Source organism: Leopardus geoffroyi, chromosome A1 (assembly GCF_018350155.1).
Source record: "Leopardus geoffroyi isolate Oge1 chromosome A1, O.geoffroyi_Oge1_pat1.0, whole genome shotgun sequence".
Taxonomy (NCBI): domain Eukaryota; kingdom Metazoa; phylum Chordata; class Mammalia; order Carnivora; family Felidae; genus Leopardus; species Leopardus geoffroyi.
In genome coordinates, this window is record NC_059326.1 from 70261170 (window position 1) to 70281560 (window position 20391).

The following is a 20391-nucleotide window of genomic DNA, read 5'->3' on the forward strand; positions in this document are numbered from 1 at the left end:
AACGGATTCTTAATGTAGATACAATCCCTGGTGCCTTTTTGAAAGACGCTTGTTGTCTCACACTGACTATGAGACAAGATGAGAAATGAACACGGCACAGACGACTGCTAGGAGGTCTGTATAATCAGAGGACAACCAGGGATGCAGACACATTAAAAGAAAAAAAAAATCAACAACGAGCCAAAAGAGACTCAAAGCATCCTGATGTTGCCACTAATATCCAGGGGATATATTCTTCACTAGAGAAACCATTTAATGGGAAAGAAGCGACACCTTTAGATGTAAAAATAACCTAAAAGCTTACAGTCTACCTTACATACATTGACAGCTGTGATGATGCTGATTAAAAGCAAACTCAGATCCTTCCCCCATTCCTTCCATGGCCTACGATGCATTAAACAGAGGGGATGCCTAACAAATGGTATTTGAAGGAATTACCAAGTAAAACCTAGGCAGAAAGAAAACGTGGCTTGGGAAGGGCAGGGCTTTGCCCTAGAGTCAGGGAATAACAAATATCTGGAAGTATCATAATGATAAAAGCAAATTTTCATGGATAACAGCCAACATTTCTATGCTATTATCCTAAGTGCACATTTAAATCTTATACCACAATAGGAGGTGGGTCCTAGTATGTTCCTTGTTTAAAAGAGGAGACACTGAGGCACAAGGGATTAATACTTTGCCCAAGACCTCAACACATTCAATAGAAGCCTGACTTCTAACTGAGGCTCTCTGGCCTTTGACTATTAGAAAAGAAAAAAAGGGGGTACCTGCATGGCTTAGTTGGTTAAAAGCATCGGCCTTCAGCTCAGGTCACGATCTCACAGTCTGTGAGTTCAAGCTCCCACGTCGGGCTCTGTGCTGATAGCTCAGAGCCTGGAGCCTGCTTCGGATTGTGTGTCTCTCCCTCTCTCTGCCCCTCCCCCCACTTGCACTCTCTGTCTCTCTCTCAAAATAAAATAAAGACATAAAAAAAAGTAAAAAAAAAAAAAAAAAAAAAAAGAAAGAAAAGAAAAGAAAAGAAAATAGGTAAAGAATATGAGCATGCAAGTCAGAGAGGAAGAAACCCAAATATATGATAGTAGGAAAATCTCACCACTAAGTAGCAAAACACAAATTAAAGCAGGGAAATACCATTTTCACTCCTCTGGTGAGGACACAGAGAAATGGAAATGTCAGTTGTTCCAACTTTTTGGGGAAGCAACCTGGCAATATTTAAAGCATTAAAAACACAATAACCTCTGACCCAGAGGTCCCACTTTGGGGAACATCCCTAGAACACAAGTATTTTGTAAAGAGGTCACGTTGTTTACTGTGCACAGATTGTAGAGACTAAAAAAAGGAAAATAACCCAAAATGTTCATGAATATGGAGATGTTAAATAAAGTGCATAATACCCATATCTGTAATACCACGCAGCTATGAAAAATGAGTAAACTAGACCCTCTACGGCCCCAGAGGGACACCTACAAGATACTTTTAAGTGATGGAACAAGTTTCAGAGTCATGTATATATATCACGAACATATTTTTTAAAAAACTACAAACGCTATATATGTGTGCATGTTTCCACGAGCAATCGGTTTGACACCAGGGGAATTACAACAGGTTAGTAACACTAGTGCTCTCTGGGTGTCGGGGTGGAGGATGAAGGGGAAAGATTAACTCTATATAACTTTGGATATTTTCACTTATTATAGCAAACACACTTATTTTTACTTAAGTTTCAGTAAAGACGATAAAATAAATTCCTGTAATGAGTACTTTCACAGTCTAAGGACCCACAAAACATAGCTATAAAAAAACATTATCCCACAGCCTATGCCACCCAGCACTTCTCAAAGTGACAGAAACCAGCCCTCCTCTTAAAATAACCTGTGGTTGGTCCATACCGTGGAGGTAGGAAGAACTGGACTGGCTTTTCCCCGGACCCTGCTGCTGCTGTCCTGCTCACAACCTGTCTAATACTTTGGGTTCAGCAGAAAGGAAAACATGAAGAAAATGGACAATGACAGAGCCGTCATCTGTAAAAACTGGTACTTGCTTAGAAGTCAAGAGAATGATTCGTCTAAAACAAAGGCCGTTCCCCTCACTCCTGTGAGCCCTACCTTTAACCACTAAAGACACACCCTGACAATGCTTTCTTCCTCACCTAAGATGCAATTATGGACCAAACATTCAAAGGGTTTCCAGAAGGACTGCCACAGGCTTCAAGCATACTCTGTGTCTTAAGTTCATCTCTGAGCAAGCAAAACAATTAAATGCCAGAGACCGTGGCCAACAGCATCTTATTTTGAGGATGAGTTATCAGAAAAACATTGTGCTGGCTGTTGGCTTAAACAGAATAGGTTGGAACAAAAAGACTTAGCAAATTCCTTTGAGGCCAGAACGTATATTTCTTAATTTAAAGAGCTGTCATGATTTGTTTCCACTACTTGCACGGTATCTAATGCCCCGGGACCACTATCTCGTCCTCTGTGTCACAAACCAATAATAAAGCACAGAGAATAAGGAGACCCAAGAGATGGAATGCTGGAATGCCTGCTGACCTCATAAACAAAACCCCAGCCACCTCCGTTGTATCATAACACAATGACATAGTTCTCTGGATTAGGATACAGGGAAGGAAGCATCTATTACAGACTTGGTTTAAAAAAGTCAGAAAAGGTATCTGTGAAACTGTTTGGTTTCCAACATATGCTGCTAAGCCTGGCCGACTGACCCTTACTCAACCTCAGCGAGACTATAAAGTTTGAGACACAGTAATTCATCTTGTGTTCAACACAAGGTTTACCTAGAAAAATTAAGTTCACTCGCTAAAAAGTTATAAAGTAACTGAATGTGAGCAATTTTGGATTAACATGAAACAATGCTTTTCTTTCAGAACCACTTGCGGAGACAAAACTAAGGTGAGTTGCTGTTCTCCGAGTACCAAAGAAACCTACAAAAATAGAAAAGCTGTGAAGGAAAATATAGGGTGGGAGCATGAGGGTTTTCTTCATACTGTCTTTACACAAGGAGGTGACATATATGTACCAATGACACCTAGGATAAACATAACCAGTGAAAAACATTATTAAATGAATCATACTCGGGCTTACAACCTGATTGCCTTACCCCTTGACTTTGTAGAAAAGAAACCAATTGACTAACTTTAACTACAGTTTGTGTAGTTAATAAAAATGTTTATAAGACCATGTGCTCTAATACTATAAGTGCTGTTACATTTACAACAAACATGTATTTGGTTCCATATTAGACAACAGGAGGAAAAGAAGAGATTTTAGGGTAGATACAGTGTGTCTTCAATAAGAAAACAACAAAGACGTTCAGTACTAAATGTACAAGCAATCTAAGGGCCGAGAATGTACAACATATTCTGAAAACCTAGGCCCATACCACGCTTGTCATATGTCAAGGGCCCCCCTCCATTATATTCCAAAATGAGACATCAGTTATTTTTGTACCGAAACAACTTCCTGTCACTCATATCCTGTTTGTTATGTCTCAGTCACAGTGGAAGACAAAAGCCGGGGCAACAGGATGAATGCAGCAGAAAGAGGAGCTGACCAGAGAGGAGCCTGCCACTAAATCACACAGTCAGTACCTCCTGCTTGACTCCACCGCTCGTCTTTTGTCTGCAACTTATTTACCTGTGGCCTGACCTCCCGCTGGACCCTTCCTTACACCTCCATCCCTGGTATTGACTTCTTGGCCTCTTCATCTCTGATTAAACTCCCCTCTCCCAAGTGGCTATGCACACAGTCTCTTTCTCCTTCACCCCGACCCCCCCACCTCTACTTCAACTGCAGATTACACAACTATGGAATCCATTCCTCTCAAGATCAAGAGGACCAGCAGTCAGTCAACTCCCTGCTTCCTTAACAGGTACAAATGGTCCCCACCCGGACACAGTGGAGAAGGTTATAAACTAAGCTAAGACCACATTGGTGCTTGGAGCCCTGGACTGTGAAGGGCTGAGAGTCCCGCACAGTCAGGCCTGGGCTCACCCACCCCGCAACACCACACAAGCATCACAAGTGTGCCAGCAGCACACTGACTGCATGGCAATACATCTTCATTCTTCTTTTTTTTCCCTTTGAAAAATTACTTGCTGCCCTTTTTCTATCTTCTGAAATAAAAATATTTTTAAAACACTTAAGAGCTGGGGTCGGGGGCAGAAATAACAACAGCGAAGCCCCTTATAATGCTTTCTTTTTCAGGCTTTGACCATGACCACAGTAAGAAATACGTTTATATCACAACCCAATACATATACACATACTACATTGGGCTGCCTGGGTGGCTCAACTGGTAGAGCATGAGACTCAGGGGAGTGAGTTCGAGCCACATGTTGGACACAGAGATTACTTGATAAAAAAGTTTTTAAATAATATCTGTCATTATTAAGGGTAATGTATTTAATATTCTCTATTCAGTTCTATTCCATTTATATTTTTAAAATGTCTGGGTCATATAATGTTAAGTTAAAGAAGCCTCACGTAAAAAGCGCATACTGTATGATTCCACTGATAACAAGGTCTGGAACAGTCGCAACTAATCTACGGTGACAGACATAAAAACAGCAGGCATATCAGCTGGGAGGGGAGGACAGGATAGTCTGCTGGAGTGCTAGAAGCGTTCTATGCATTGATCTGCGTGGTGGTTATACAGGTGCCCAAATGTGAAATCCACTGAGCTATCCAATTAGTGTTCCATGTAAGTTCTACTTCAATTAAATAAATAAATAAATAAATAAATAAATAAAGCAAAGCAAAGCAAAATAAAAAGAAATGGGGGGTTTAAACTAATTAATCTGATTTAACCAACCAAAACTGCTTCAACTAACCTGTTACACACAGTTTGAAAAGAGCTCTAAATATCTTTGTGTGTGTGTGCGTTAACTCTCTTATATATGTTATCTCATACAACTAAACTAAGGAAAGTTTAAAAACTTTCCTAGGGAGCGTCTGGGTAGCTCAGTCAGTTGGGAATCCAGCTCCTGACTTCGGCTCAGGTCATGATCTCATGGTTCATGAGTTCGAGACCCGTGCTGGGCTCCACACTGACAGTGCAGAGGCTGCTTGGAATTCATTCTCTCTCTCCCTCTCTCTCTCTCCCTCTCCCTCTCCCTCTCCCTCTCCCTCTTTGCTCTTCCCCTGCTTGTGAGCTCTTCCTCTCAAAATAAATAAACTTAAAACAATAAAGTAAATAAAAGTTTTCCTAGGTCTTAGGATTGAGAAATATTGAATTATTATGCTGGCCAGCTACAGGTAGTCAGTGAGAGAAGAAAGGAGGGCACAACTCCTGAATGTCTTCACAGGGAGGAAAAAAATACAGATTTCTAATTAATCAACATCAGGCTCAAACAATATGAGTCTTCTCCTAGGTGTCCACGGTGTTCACCCAGTAAGTGTAGAAAGTTACTTTCCAAGTTCTGGATTGCATTGCATATGTTATCTGCTTCAATAAATAAAATGGGTTTAAACATTCTGCTTTGAGAAATTACGAGCCCCCCAAATATCCAGAAACAAAAAAAGTGAATCTCAATGCAAGATACGATGCATAGAAGTTCATAGCACAAAAACACATACACACAAGCCAAAAGCCGTCCCAGCTTAGTAGGCGGTTACAATGGTGACACTAAAATTAGCTTTAATAGGCAGGTGCTAAAAAGATACTGTGGTAACAGTCAAGTCTTGAAGAAAAACAATACTCTCAAGTCCTAGCCAGGGAGGGAGATTTTATATTTTAGAACAGCCATGTTGTCTTAAAGTAAAGGTCAATGCTGAATGCCAGTCTATTTATAATCGTATATGGATAAACCATGTTTTCTATTACAGTGTTTAAGATGTGGGTGTGTAGGGTCTCTATTACACTGTATTCGCAGAGAAGAAGAAAAAGGCAGTAACAGCAAGAATGGAAATGGCTGGAGAAGACAAAGATATTTCTCTCATTTAAAAGAGAATCATTCATAGATGCACACAAGGAGACAAGTACAAGGATATTCATTGTAGCATTGTTTGTAATGGAAAAAAAAATTGGAAATAACAGAACAGCTAAAATAAAATGCTTACACGGTGCAATCAAAGGGATGAACTAGATCTATATACCAGCTTGGACAGATCTCAAAATCAAAGTTGAATTAAGAAAGAAAAGTATAGGGGCGCCTGGGTGGCGCAGTCGGTTAAGTGTCCGACTTCAGCCAGGTCACGATCTCGCGGTCCGTGAGTTCGAGCCCCGCGTCAGGCTCTGGGCTGGTGGTTCAGAGCCTGGAGCCTGTTTCCGATTCTGTGTCTCCCTCTCTCTCTGCACCTCCCCTGTTCATGCTCTGTCTCTCTCTGTCCCAAAAATAAAAAATAAACGTTGAAAAAAAAAATTTTTTTTAATAAAAAAAAAAGAAAGAAAAGTATAGAATAATGTTAGCATTTATATAACATTAAAAAAAATTTTTTTAACGTTTCTTTTAATTTCATTTTTGAGTAAGAGACAGAGCACAAGCAGGGGAGGGGCAGAAAGAGAGGGACACACAAAATCTGAAGCAGGCTCCAGGCTCTGAGCTGTGAGCACAGCGCCTGATGCGGGGCTCGAACTCACGGACCGCGAGATCGTGACCTGAGCCGAAGTCAGGCGCTTAACTGACTGAGCCACCCAGGCGCCCCACATTTTTAAACATATGAAAGGAACACAACCATGTAGATCATTATGATAGATACACTGGGAAAGATATAGAGATAAAATGGAAGTAATCCCAGGAAACTCATAACAGTGTCTGTCTCCGCTTGAGGCTGTGGAGGAGGAAGGGAATGGAGTAAGGATGGTGTTTAAAAAAAACTTTAACTATAGTTGATGTTTTATTTCTTTAAAAAATATGGAAGCTAAAAGGACCACAGAGTAACAGGGTTGAATCTGGGTCATGGGAATAAGGTCGGCTGTTTTGATCTTTGTGATTTTCAGTAACTTTAAGGTTTCTCAAAATTATTAAAGACAAGTGTAACTTTTTTTTTTTTTTCATTCAGAGTGACCCAGAGGCAATTTACAAAACTCAGGCAACCCCTGTTTGGTTTAGCAGTAGGACTGTCACAGACCACCCTCTTTGGAAGTGTGTCTATTAACGTGAATAGGGAGAGCGTATGTGTGAACATAGTAGGTACCATGTTAACGTGGGAAATTTACCTGTGTGTTTTGGTTATTTCTTCAATACTCGTAATCTGGTAGTAAACATTATGGAAGGGCAGGGACACAGAATAATAAAAAGAATAATCTGCACGGCACTTTCCAGAAAACAAGACTAAAATCTGACTTAGGTGAGTATTTTACCTCCCTTCACATTTAGGACAGAAAATAGAGAGCAGTAACCACAATGTCTTTTTTAACGATTTACTACAATGTAACTGTTAATCATTTCAATAGATTCCATCCTGGACAAGCGAGGAAATGAGAAATATTTCAGTATCATTCTATGAAGGGTAGAAGACTGAAGATGATTATTACCTTGGCAAGTTCAGGCAGGTAGCTATCTAAACCGGAACCAGAACCTTCCAATTTGCTTTGTTCATCATCTAAAATGGCAAAACAGATGACCTGAGTTACTTGTAATGGAATGTATTTTATTTAAAGCAGGAGGTCAAAGGCCATTTCTCTTATATTCACCCTTGAATGCAGTGGTTTCCAACTCTAAATGCCCATTAAAAACACCTCAGAGCTTTTAAAAAAAAATACTTACACCCAGGGTTGAGAACCAAATATTTAATAATTGATACAGCATGGACACTGTCTAAAAAGAACTGACAGGGGCGCCTGGGTGGCACAGTCGGTTAAGCGTCCGACTTCAGCCAGGTCACGATCTCGCGGTCCGTGAGTTCGAGCCCCGCGTCAGGCTCTGGGCTGATGGCTCAGAGCCTGGAGCCTGTTTCCGATTCTGTGTCTCCCTCTCTCTCTCTGCCCCTCCCCCGTTCATGCTCTGTCTCTCTCTGTCCCAAAAATAAATAAATGTTAAAAAAAAAATTTTTAAAAAAAAAAAAAAAATAAAATAAAAAGAACTGACATTAGTTATGAACACCAGTCTGCATGGCCACATCCATCAGACCCACTAAAATGCCTGCCCAGGTCCCACCCCAGGCCAACTAAATAAGAAAGAGAATTTTTTAAAAAGTTTCACAGAATTTCTAAGGTACAGCCAGGGTTGAGATTCACCGGGCTAAGAGCTTGAAACAAAACATGAATTGTCAAGAACATAGCCAGATTCTTCCCACCAATGAGGCTTCTGCCCATCTTAACTTTGTCTTAAAAAATCTAAAGGATAGGATTAATGACAGTAATAACCACAGTATTTTAAGTGCTGATTTTGTGCCAGGTACTCGAGACACATAATCTTATTTAATCTTCCCATCGACCAGCAAGTTCTGTTTTATTCTTACTTCACAGATGGGAATACCGAGGCTCAGAATATGTAAGTAGCTTGCCCAAGGTCTCACAGCTGAAAAATGATATTGCGGAGACTTGAACTCAGTCTTCTTTTCTGCCCCGAAGCTGTGGCTCTTCTCATTTAAGGTTTCCTGATAAAAATGTTGTCAGGGTAGTAAATTCTAACGTGACAAAATCTTTGCTCACAAACTCTCTGTGAAGAGCTCACATCTGACCCATTGCTCACGTAGCTGGCGATACACAGGCTCCCTATGCCCTGAAGTATGCATGTCCCTGGAGAAAGCGAGGTCTGCTTACCCTCATGAGAGTCTCCGTTTCGCTTTTCTTGCATTGCTGCCTCAAAGTTGAGCTGGAGAATCTTGTTGAGAGTTGTGATCCATTCTTCCATTTCGACTTCGCTGTCTGCAGCCAAAAGGTAGCTACTTTTGTCCTGCATCTTGAGCTCAAAAGCAAAACGTCTAACTTTGTTGTTCTGAAATGGAAAAGGAGTACAGAGACACATTTTAAGAGAACTGGAATGGCCTTAAAATTTTTCTTCTTTATTATTTTCTGATTGATGCTATCTCATTGGCGTTTGGGGCCAAGCTATTTAAAAATGCATGCCCATGGGGCACCTGGGTAGCTCAGTCGGTTGAGCGCCTGACTTTGACTCAGGTCATGATCTCGTGGTTCGTGAGTTCGAGCCCTGCCATCAGGCTCTGCAGAATCGAGCCCCGTGTCAGGCTCTGTGGAGCCTGACTAGAATACTCTCTCTCTCTGCCCCCCCGCCCCTCCCTGCTCAAAACAAATAAACAAACTTAAAAAAAAATGCAAGTCCCTTCCCCACAAACCCTCAACACTCTCTACCTTCCCTGCTTTATTTTCTCCATAATTTTATTTTCCCATCTGACACATCATGGATTTTACTTGTTGTCAGTCTCCTCAAATGGAATGAGAGCTCCTTAGGGTAGAGATTACTTTTGTTCAATGCTACATCCAGATTTCTAGAACACTGCCTGGTACACAATAAGCTCTGGAAAAAAAATTTACCAAATGAATGAAATTTCACTGAAAATTTTCAACTCCTCCAGCTCCTTTTTTAATTTTGATGAAGTAGTGCGTGGTATCCCATTTTATAAAGCAAACATTATCTCTCAGTGTGTTTGACCTCCTCATCTGGAACTTTCCCATCATTTGTGAGTCCCCAGAGGTATTTGGACACCATGTCTACAGCCTTCCCTCATGCCTCTAGTTTTTACACCTGTCAAAGGGTATCCAGCTCCAAGTACAAAGACAGTAGTCACATGCATTAAATGATGGAGGATGAAAGTGCCCTAGACCAGGGTTTCTCAGCCTTGGCACTGCTGATGCTTAAGGCTGGTAAGTGTTGTGGGAGTTGGCCTGTGCACTGCAAGATGTTTAGCAGCATCGCTGGCCTTACCCACTAGTTGCAGGGAACATAACCCCAGTTGTGAAGATTAACACACATCTCCAGACAGTACCAAACCTCCCCTGGTGAGCACAATTGCCTCCAGGGAACAGCACTAGAAAGAAGTTCGGCTCTAAGGACCACAGCCCAAGATTCCTTGCATGTACAGGTTGAGGGCAACCTGTAGGGGGCAGAGTAGCCCTCACCCACTAGCAGCTGGCTGGCTAGCCGCAGTCCCTGAGAGGCTCCTCGGTGTAGGTGGCAGGGACGCCCTGACCCTCCCCAAGGTGGCCGTGTTCTTGGCAGCGTGCTTCTCAGAAACACGCGGGCCACACAAGCTACGTACATACTGCCCACTGCGGGAGCCTCACTTCACGTCAGGGCCAGAATCAGACAGGAGTCAAAAGGCTAGGTACGAAATATATTTTCTGTCCCAGTCACAACTGTGAAAATAAGTTAAAAGTGGGGGAGACATCAGGCCTTGGTTCTAAGTTATTCCTCTTTCTCAGCCTGATCTTCCTGATCTGAAAATAAACGTAATCAACTTCAAGGTTCTAAAATGCTTTTAGGCCTTAAGATTCTACACTGGATTACTTGCAGGTTTATTTAAAATTTTCAGTTTATGCATTTCTTTGAACCCATAGCATTAATCAACTACTTTTTTTTCCCACAATGTCCAAAAACAATTCAAAAACAAACAAACCACAGTGTTGGTGCTTAGCTTCCAAACAGATGTGGATAAAAACAAATTATTTAACTTTTTGAAGCCTTGAATACAATTCATTAAATGTTAAACACCATCAGCCACATCTGATGAAGAAAGAGTATGAAGGAAGAGAATATGAAGAATATGAAGGAAGAGATGTCCCTTAAAGTCACGGAGGACCTAAGGTCATGGAGAATACCACACAGGCTGACCGACAGCCCAGGGATGCCGGACGCACAAATCACCTACACGCTGTGCCGAAGACAGGCGACAAAACTCTTAATAGTTTTGCTTTAAACTTTTCTTTAAAAGAAATGCCTGAAGATTTAACTAGAAAGTAACTTGAAAGGTCTCCTAGCTCAAGAATACAAATGAAACCCCTAGTTGGAAATCCCACACAAGAAGTTAATTCACTGTCATTGACCGTTTCTGGTCCTGCCTACTTTACACTGTGAAGAAACATACTTTGAAGTATTGAGAGACAGACAAAGAGCATGAGCAGGGGAGGGGCCGAGAGAGACAGAGAGACACAGAATCTGAAACGGGCTCCAGGCTCTAAGCTGTCAGCACAGAGCCCGACGTGGGTCTCGAACTCACAAACTGCAAGATCATGACCTGAGCCAATGTCGGACACTTAACTGACTGAGCCACCCAGGCGTCCCTGGGGCTGTTTTTAAATTGGTTTCCGGTAATCAAAAATACCAAGATTTAAGTAAAATTTTGTATTTCTGGATTTTTTTGCTAAAAACAAGACAAAAACAGATCATCTGGCCCCCTTGAACTGGTAGCTCTGCCCAGCATCAGCCACAGCGGGGAGGCTGCTGGCGGCCCCACGAGACGGGACCATTCGTGCTCCAGTTTGTCACAGAATGTGATGCATTCCCTCTTGCTTTCCACGCAGGCCTGTTCTTTTACTTAATTTTCCTGCTCGGCTCCTGCAGGTGTCTGAGTTTGGACCCCTAATTTCCACTGCTGGCTTGATGGAGGAACAGGGTCTGGACTCGCTCTCCCATCACAACCACTAGAAAACTGAACAGAAGAGATGAAACAGCTATTTGCGGATATTTGACCACAGGTAGGGCAGGACCATGACCCCTGCTGGACGGGACATAGATGAGCTGCACCCTAGCAGCCCTTAAGCTTTCTGCTGGAGGCGGTATCTGGGTTGTGGCCTGGGAAGGGGAGCCCGACAGAGCCCTGCAGTCCCCCTAAGTTAAAGAGACTGAGCAGAGCTCCAGAAGACCAAGGTGGCTATATTACACAGGACACAGTTTCCAGAATGAGAGCTCTTCCAGAGTTCTCAGCACATAAGACAAAACAGATCCAAATCTAGTAGTAAAAATTCTGAGTCATGCATTCATGACGTGTCCATGTTCTGTTTGTAGGTTCTGCCTTAACAAACAGTTTACCAAAAAAAAAAAAAAAAAAAAAAAAAACCCACATCAAAATGAAGACAAAATAACCCAAATTGCAAGTCACTAGAGATAAAGAGAAGATTAAGAAGAGCAGGGACATCAGACCCCCAAAACAACAACATAATGGGGTGTCTTCAAATTCGAAGGTAAATTTCACCTTGGATTTCTATATACACCCAAACTATCCATCAAGTTTGAATGCAAAACCAAAAATATTGGCAGATAAGCTAACTCTCAAGAAATTAACAACTTTGACATTCTTTCTCAGGAAGCTACTTGGAGGATGTGCTCCTCCAAAATAAGAAAGTGGAACAAGAAAGAAAACATGGGATCTTGGAAACAGGGAATCCAACACAGGCAGGAAGGCAAAGAGTTTCCAGAATGATGGCTATCCAGAGGCTGAGACAGCAATTCACCTAGATGAGAGCAGGAAGGAGGGCTGCAGGAACTAAAATCCTACCTTCCATAATGTCGAGAAGTGATGAATAAAAAGCAGCGGACGTGCCTTTTCCAGCATTATGGAGGCACATTCCAGAAAGAAGAGTGAAAACAGCTGAAAACGATCACGTCAGGGGAGTGGGGAGTGGGTGAGGCGGAAGACACTCGGGCAACAAGGTGCTCGCAGGGTTGCCTTTCTGCACTGCTTGACGGTTTAAACCAGATGAATGAATTACTTGGGATGAAAATGCAATGTAATTTTCAACATGTGAGTACATAAACAAGTACACACCTGAAGGTCAGGCCGGAGAGCTGTGTCTCTAACCTCAATCACACTGGCCCCACAAAACGACCTTTCTTATTAGAACTGAGCTTTGGGCCAATGTCATCAGCCAACACTGAGTCATTTTAGGAAGAATTCTCTGATAATGGTGACTGCATCTATTGTGAGGAGTTGTCAGGGAGATTGTTCATTAACCACACAGGGCCCTCTGTCTCAGGGCCCCCATGAGAAATGCCTGAATGATCTTCATTCTGAGATTACTCGGGCAGCTTCTGGCTAACTGGATTGAACGGGTCTCCAAGCTAGGAAGCACAGAGCCCAGTTTGTCACCCACCCACAGCAGGTGTTAGGTCTCTTGAACACCTATGTTTCTTTCTTAGCTTAATTCCTGTTCATCTCCTCCCTACCTTGACTCCTTGTTCACCTCTCCTGCCTTCAAACACACTTTATCTGTGTTATCCTGTGTTTTATGTTTCCTTGTAAGTTACTGCCTTAGACCTTTCTGGAAAGTGGCAGGGGGTGGGGAGATGGACGGACAGATGGGGAATCTGGCAACTTGCTTTCAAAGACAATTCTGTTAAGGTTTGGAAGGTCCTACACCGAAACTGGTAACAGCAGCTCCCTGGGAAAGGGAGAGATAGGGATCAACAGGGACCTCCAGTTTGTAATGGTCTGATTTTTTTTTTATAATGTGAGTACAGTTGTGCATTATGTATGATTAAAATTAATCTTTAAGTGTATTTATTTGTTTTGAGAGAGAAAGAGAACCAGTAGGAGAGGGGCACAGAGAGACAGGGAGACAGAGGATCCTAAGCAGGCTCTGTGCTGACAGCAGTGAGCCCGATGAGGGGCTTGAACTCACTGAACCATTAGGTCATGACCTAAAAATAAGGGGCACCTGAGTGGCTCAGTTGGTTGAGTCTGACTCTTGATTTTGCCTCAGGTCATAATCCCACAGTCATGGGATTGAGCCCTGAGTCGGGTTCCATGCTGAGCATGGAGCCTGCTTAAGATTCTCTCTCCCTCTCCCTCTCTCTCTCTCTCGCTGTCTCTCTCTCCCCCTCTCACCTGCTCGCTCTTGTTCTCTCAAAAAAAAAAAAAAATAGTAATTTTTAAGAATAACTCTGCAACTGCAATAGCACTAACAAAAATATTCAATACTGGCTGAATTCTTACCATGTGCCAGCACTGTTCCAAGCTCTTTTTTCATATATTAATTAATCCTCTCAATAACCATATTCAATACAATTATCCCAATTTAAATGAGGAAACTGAGGCACAGAGAGGATCAGTGTCTCCAAAGCTACACAGCTGGTAGTGGTAGAGCAGGGATTTGAACTCAATCTGGATCTGAAACCCAGTCTCTTGACTAATCCTGTTATTGGTACTACGAGAGAAATGATAAAACTCATCACGGAGATGCTAAGAACTGTTCTGAATATTTCCAAATGAATTCATCCAGTCCCCTCAATTTACTCTACTAAGGAAACATGATCATTACCCACATTTTGCACATGCAGAAACTTTTGGTAATAGCCTGGCCAAGGTCACACAGCTATAAAGTGGTTGAGCCTTAAACACTGGAGCTCAGCCCCACGGTGCTAAGCCGACTACAATAGAAGTCTGCCTGTTTCACGTGTATCTGATGAAAAATGAGCCTTTACTTACCTGAGAGCTGTTCTACCTCCTCCCCCGATACTGCCATTCTTGGAAGTATTTGCTTAAATCTGCAAATTCACAGATGGTACTTTTACAGATCAGAAAACTTGATGATAGAACTCTACTCATATTTACCTGAACCACACCCATACAGGAATCCAGAAATATCGATCCTTTCGGTTCCTTGGAGATCTTTTCATCTTTATAAAAATTCAAATTGTAGGATCCGTCACCAAGTTGAATCAGGTGGAAAAACCGTCTTTTAAATGACTGGGAGAAAAATACATACACAGCTCTTGTTTCAAAACGAACAGAGTCACAGTCCCTACCAATCACTCACAGCTACACACGTGTTTTTACACAGTACACACGTGTAAAAACTGTTTCTATTCTCTCTAAAACCAATCTAATCCTGGCCAACGCCCCAGGTAAGGGTGAGTTAAGACTCTCCATCACGTCTAATAATTTCAGTGCGTTTAAATTCTGAGGAGGTGGTTCAATTAACATTCATGGGTCATTTTTTCTTACCCACAGCATTTGATATTTTTACATAACCACCCAAAAGCAGTGCAATGAGCTCCAATTTGGGATGCAGCACAGAAGGATGGAAACTTTCTCAAATCCCCAGGGTTTCTTGCTCACGCAGAATAGGAACTTTTCTCTGCCTCGTGACACTGAACGATCTTCCAGCCTCAGGATTATGACAGTCCGCATTTCCCTGGATTTCCTTTTTCTCTCCCCGTCCACCCTCCCTCCCTTCCATTATGGCTCTTCTCTTCAGTATTCATGCTGCTCTTCCTCTGCTCCTACCTCTTTCCTGAATGGCTTTTTATACTAGTTTTGCTCTTCTCTTTCCAACCCCCTTCCAATCAAACCATTTTCCTTCCAGTCCTCCAGCTTTGCTCTTGTTCACCTTGCCACAGTAGACCTCCCAAAAGTGCTTAGACTTAGCCCCTGGGTGATGTGCTTGCAGGTGCCACGATCGCTTTTGTCGTGGGTACAGAGAAGAAAGCCTGCGTCGGCAACTGTGCCTTCGCACCAGCCCAGTGATGAAGATCTCGTCACGCTGGTGGTCGGGCATGAAGCAGGGGAAGTGGGTGCGAGCAGGACGGTACCAATGGAGGTTGATCACCAGGGAGGCATCTTATTGACCAGACAATGTCACTTTTGTCAGGAAGAACAACATGCCCATTCATTTTGAGCATGATTCCCAAGACCTACAGCAAAAAGGGTTTCATGAGAGGGGAGTGCAGGGTGATGGACTGCCTTACCCTCATGGTTACGCTTATTGCACTGTTCATGTTGCCTTTGTACAGCCACCCATGCTTGGTGATCCCGCCCTTCTGAGAGCCGAGGGAGGCAGCATCCTAGGAGAGAAGGAAAACCACAATTGGTCTCCAGTCACTACTAATCTTATCTGCCGTGACTCTGGTCAAAAGGAAAATCATTCAACTGGTGCCGGCTTGCCCCATCGTGCCCCATTACTGGAGTTACCGTCTGCCACAAGTCACTTTAGAGCCGGCTCGGCAGGAAAAGAGAGGCAGAAGCATCAATCCCTGAAAGCTCTAGTCCATTAAAAGGCAAAGCTAGTTTCAGTCCAAATTTTTTATTTTTGAGTATTTAATGAGCCACAGAAAGTACATACCATACTTGACCACTCAGGTTGTAAGGTCCTGCTGGGTTTCATGAAAAATATTTTCAAATTACACTCCCCTATAATTGGAGGACAAAAGCAAATTCCTGGAAAACTTCCCAGAGGCTCAGTTCAGGGGAAGGTGAACGAAGAAAAGAAGGAAATGTGAGGCAACAGAGAAAGGAGGGATGAGAGAAAAGGATTGGGCAATGGAAAAGAACGAAAGAGAGAGAGGAGAGGGGGAGAGTTAGGAAAGAGAAGGGACGTGGCTAGAAAAATAAAGAAACATGCTTCTGCACGTTCCAGCTCCAGCTGTGGGCTCTGGTGCAGGGAGGCGGGCATGGGGTTGCCAGTTGCTGCTGAAAATATGTCAGGCAAACACTCGTACATGTAACAGACAGATGACAGGTGTGTACACACACACACACACACACACACACACACACACACACACACACAATCTGGCAGGCTGCAGCTGGCCCTGGCCCTGTGGGTCCCTGCCCCTCTAAGGCGGTACCTGATGGACGTTCAGTAGGTACAGGAGGACGAGAGGGCCACTCACCGTCATGTTACCCAACTCACATCCCATAAGACCAGTCTCCGATTATGATCTTTATTTTTGTAATCAAAGAGACAACTGCAGAAAGACCTATCTTCTGTTTTGTTTTAGACCATCTCAATGTAATGTTGGTGGTTTTACTGTTCTTATTATTCGTAAGAACAGAAATAACTCATCTATCTAGGATTTGACAGTTTTCAGTGTGCCCTTAGCATGCATTATTTCGATTGGTCCTATTCTTACTACTAATCAGCACCAAGTGTTTTTACTATCTTGTTTCTCACTTTGGACGGTCACTTACTCTTCCAGAATTATTTTAAAAGTGGTTTCTAAAATAATTTCCCACCATGGGCATTGTTCACATTCTTGAATGGCTGGTGTTACAGCTTACCTGATGATTAAAAAAAAAAAAAGGAACCTCTCCCCCCTAAACTCACAATGAGGCAGCCAATACTGAGCAGGGGAGATGAGAAACGCAGAGGACAGCTAGCCCTGACTTGTTATTAGGTCTCCCTTGCTCAGGGGCCAGTCACCTTAATGCCCAGCTCTCTCTATAGATTTCTTCAAGAGAAGGGGGAGTGCCCTTGTTTAAGAATAAAAGAAAGAAAAAAGCTTCTTGATACCATATGCGTCACTCAAACCCATCATTGAAAGAAAGAGCCATTTAAAGTCTACTGGCGGTTTGTTTCAAGATAGTCTGCTGAAAAACAACCTAAACTTAAGGTCTAAGTAATCTTGGTGTCTCTTAACAATGTAGCCAAATCTTATCCAGGCCTTTGAAAATGATCTCAGAACAAATAAACAAGACAGGAAGAACTTGCAATGCTAAGCAGTCAAGTTGAAATGGAGACCTTATTTCAATCAATCCAGTAATACATCGAATAAAAATTCCTTCCCCGTTTCAAGAAACATTCCAATTCCCCTTTTGGCTTAAATGTTGGTAATTTTCCAACCGATCTTGTAAAGTCTGTAAACTAAACCAGTTTCCAGATCCGCAAGCGATAACCTTACCTCATCTTTATCAACTTCCTCATCGACTTCATAGACGTGAACTGGAAGTTTATCCAACTTGGCCACTTTGCTTTAAAAAGAAGAAAGAAACTTGTTTTATAATTACCTAATCCATGAAGAGATGCACTTCTTCCCCCATTAGAGGAACAGACATTTAACAAACTCAAAGCTGGTCCACTCGGCTGAAGAATAAAAATAATCGACACACTACTGCTCTGCAAAGCGGGTGATCCAAGAGTTAGAGAGCCCGCGGAAGCCATGTAGAAGAGCTGGACTAGGTTGTTGGGAGTCAGATAGGTATATTAAAAATGGAAAAGTGCATTAATTAATAAAGACTTGGTAGAATAACTTTTAAAATGAAGTTTATAAGAAAAAATGGGAACCGGGGTCATGGTCTTCAGAGTGCGAACCACAGTGTTAATGATGATGGTGTTAACAACGGAAGTACTGAAACAGCGGCCAGCATGTATATTAAACAGTATGTTCCAGGCACTGCGTTTCCCATGTATTACCTCATTCAGTCCTTTAGACGGTGGGGACTGGTGGTAGTAGGACCATTTAATAGATGAGGAAACTGAGGTTCACAGAGGGCAGAGAGAGCAGATGATGAAGGTAGACTATAGAATCTATGTTCTTAATCACTGTTAGTATCCTCCCTCTCTTTCTTATCACACAACTGCAAAATTATTAATGCCAAAGGTAAAATCTACCAGCAGTGAAAGTATATCATGCAGTCAGTATGCTACAGCTCGCAGTATGTTCTAAGAAAGCCATGAGAATAGTATGAACCAGACTATCCATGAAGACAGGTTCAGGCAATCAAATGGACAGAATTTAGAGGTCCCCAAATAAGTACTGGGTAAATACAGAACTAAGGAGCACACCCCATCTGGAGAAGATAATGCTGGAAGGGAGTGTCTTCAGCTGAAGTTTAAAAAGAGTCAATGGGGAACTTGGCTAAACACTCCCAAGGAGTGGCTGAACCACACAAAGAGGAAAAACAAACATCTAGGTCCACTGAGAATAGTTTCAATGGTTCAAACTCACAGATGCAACAAACATAGAGAAAAATATATTAATAGGGTTGCAAGTAAAATTTTCATTGGTGATGGCTACTTTTGATACAATACAATCCATCATTATTTGATTTCAATTTTCATAATCAACTATTACCTAAATTTACCAACTGCATCATTTCAGGATATCCTGAAATGGAACATGTACCCTCGAGGCAAGACCTACCTCCACCTGGTTCACTATAATGACCACTAATCAATCTAAACACACTTGTTTTGGGTGTATTCCAGAACCCATTAATACTTCAAAGAAAGTAAGAAAATTGTCTGGGGAATGCTTGTCTTTGATTTACTTTTTTTAAACATAAAATTTATGCAATATGACATGCTTTTTATATTTCTCCAAAGTATTCTTTTAAAGGTAAGACACACTGTAGCATTTACATTGTTTTCTATTTTTTTCTTTCTTTGTTTTCTATTTCTCGCTGAAAGTACTCTACCTGTTCTATCAGTGGTACCCTGGAAAGAATCACCGGCCATAACTAAACCATCCATGTTTATACCATTTACCAATCCCAGAGTACTAGGTTTGAGTCCTATTATCAAATACCCAGGAAGCAATAGTTACTCCATATACATACAAACCATCTAGAAATATGTTCTCCAATTACTCTGATTGCATGTGAAGTTACATACCTCCTTAAGCCTCTCAAGCACAAAAAACACTGCCCACGTGTTATCACCCCACCTTGCGTGGTCTGACCATTTACTCACTTTGGAAGTTGTCGAAACTCTCCCGAGTAATCTTCATATTTATAGTTCACAAGATGCCAGTCAGAGTTATAGGTTTTGATGCACTACGGGGTGAGGGGAAGGGTATAAAAAATAGAAAGCATAAGAGGCAAAGAAAAAAGATATGTGATGGCTTTAGGAGAACGTTTGGGAAGGTTTACGAATGTGCAGCCACACAAACATCAAAACAATTCTTTCACTTCGACCCTCCCTTGCCTGAAATTCCACTATCAGAGGTTCCTATAAAGCTTAAAAACCCCTAAAGCCTTACCCTTGGGGATGGGTCACTTTAAGTGCCCATCATTCATGATCAGAGAGCAGATTTTTACAAGGGGAAAAAACTGCACCTCATGTTGCTGCACTGACATAACAAACAATGTACTGCTTCTGAGTTAAAAGGACTTGTTTAGGGAGCCTTGTGCCCTCTACTAGAACATGAGAGTAGGTGGAAAGTGTGAACCTAAAAGACACTTTCATGGTGTTTACTAATATGACAACTAGATCTGTTACCAAGTATAATACAAATCTGCCCTTGGCTTTTCCTTCTATTTATAGGGGCCAGAGTGAGGTTATTAGGAGAAAAGATTTAGATTCCAATTCAGTGGCACCGTGACATCATCGCGTGCACACACATGTATGTGTGAACAGGATGTACAAAGTAGGGAGCTTTACATTCTATGATACCAACCTACACAGACTGCTGTGGGGCCCAGGGCCCATCCCATGCACAACAACGCCATGGTGATTATTCCGAATGAAGCCACTTGGGAAATAACTGTGCAAGGACACTAAGACCATCCTCCGTCCCCTGGAGGCTGGAAACAAATCTCCCATATGAAAAATACTCTCCTGGACTAAGAAGTTAAAAAAAACAAAACAAAATAAAACCGTAACAAAACAAAACCCTTATCACCAGAGGTAGGGACTTGAAAGTTGAGAAAGCTACGGAAATAAACCCTATTATTTTTTTCCAATCTCCTACTGCAGGCTAAATTCTGCTTAGAATTCCTTACTAATTAAGGCTCCCAAACACCTGTTTTCTTT

The 20391-nt window shown here is 42.1% G+C and overlaps 1 protein-coding gene and 1 long non-coding RNA gene across 33 annotated transcripts in view; one reads left to right on the forward strand and one right to left on the reverse strand.

The window, feature by feature from the left end:
- Positions 1-20391, reverse strand: part of DOCK9 (dedicator of cytokinesis 9) — a 291057-nt gene that overhangs the window by 112645 nt on the left and 158021 nt on the right. For all 25 annotated transcript variants that reach the window (XM_045444882.1, XM_045444848.1, XM_045444766.1 and 22 more), the window contains exons 4-9: positions 19330-19412; positions 17540-17609; positions 15608-15703; positions 14472-14606; positions 8725-8899; positions 7495-7562 (exon numbers count right to left, since the gene is read on the reverse strand). In XM_045444882.1, coding sequence (XP_045300838.1) covers positions 7495-7562; positions 8725-8899; positions 14472-14606; positions 15608-15703; positions 17540-17609; positions 19330-19412 — 627 coding nt within the window. The remainder of the gene's footprint in view (positions 1-7494; positions 7563-8724; positions 8900-14471; positions 14607-15607; positions 15704-17539; positions 17610-19329; positions 19413-20391) is intronic.
- Positions 1767-14936, forward strand: LOC123580316. 8 transcript variants are annotated; one of them, XR_006703255.1, is made up of 4 exons: positions 1767-2909; positions 3512-3599; positions 3813-3888; positions 14871-14936. It is a non-coding gene; the product is annotated as an uncharacterized LOC123580316 (long non-coding RNA). The 8 variants fall into 8 exon arrangements; XR_006703252.1 differs by having other exon boundaries at positions 3512-3700; positions 14871-14931; XR_006703246.1 differs by lacking the exon at positions 14871-14936 and adding an exon at positions 4224-5059 and having other exon boundaries at positions 1768-2909; positions 3512-3700.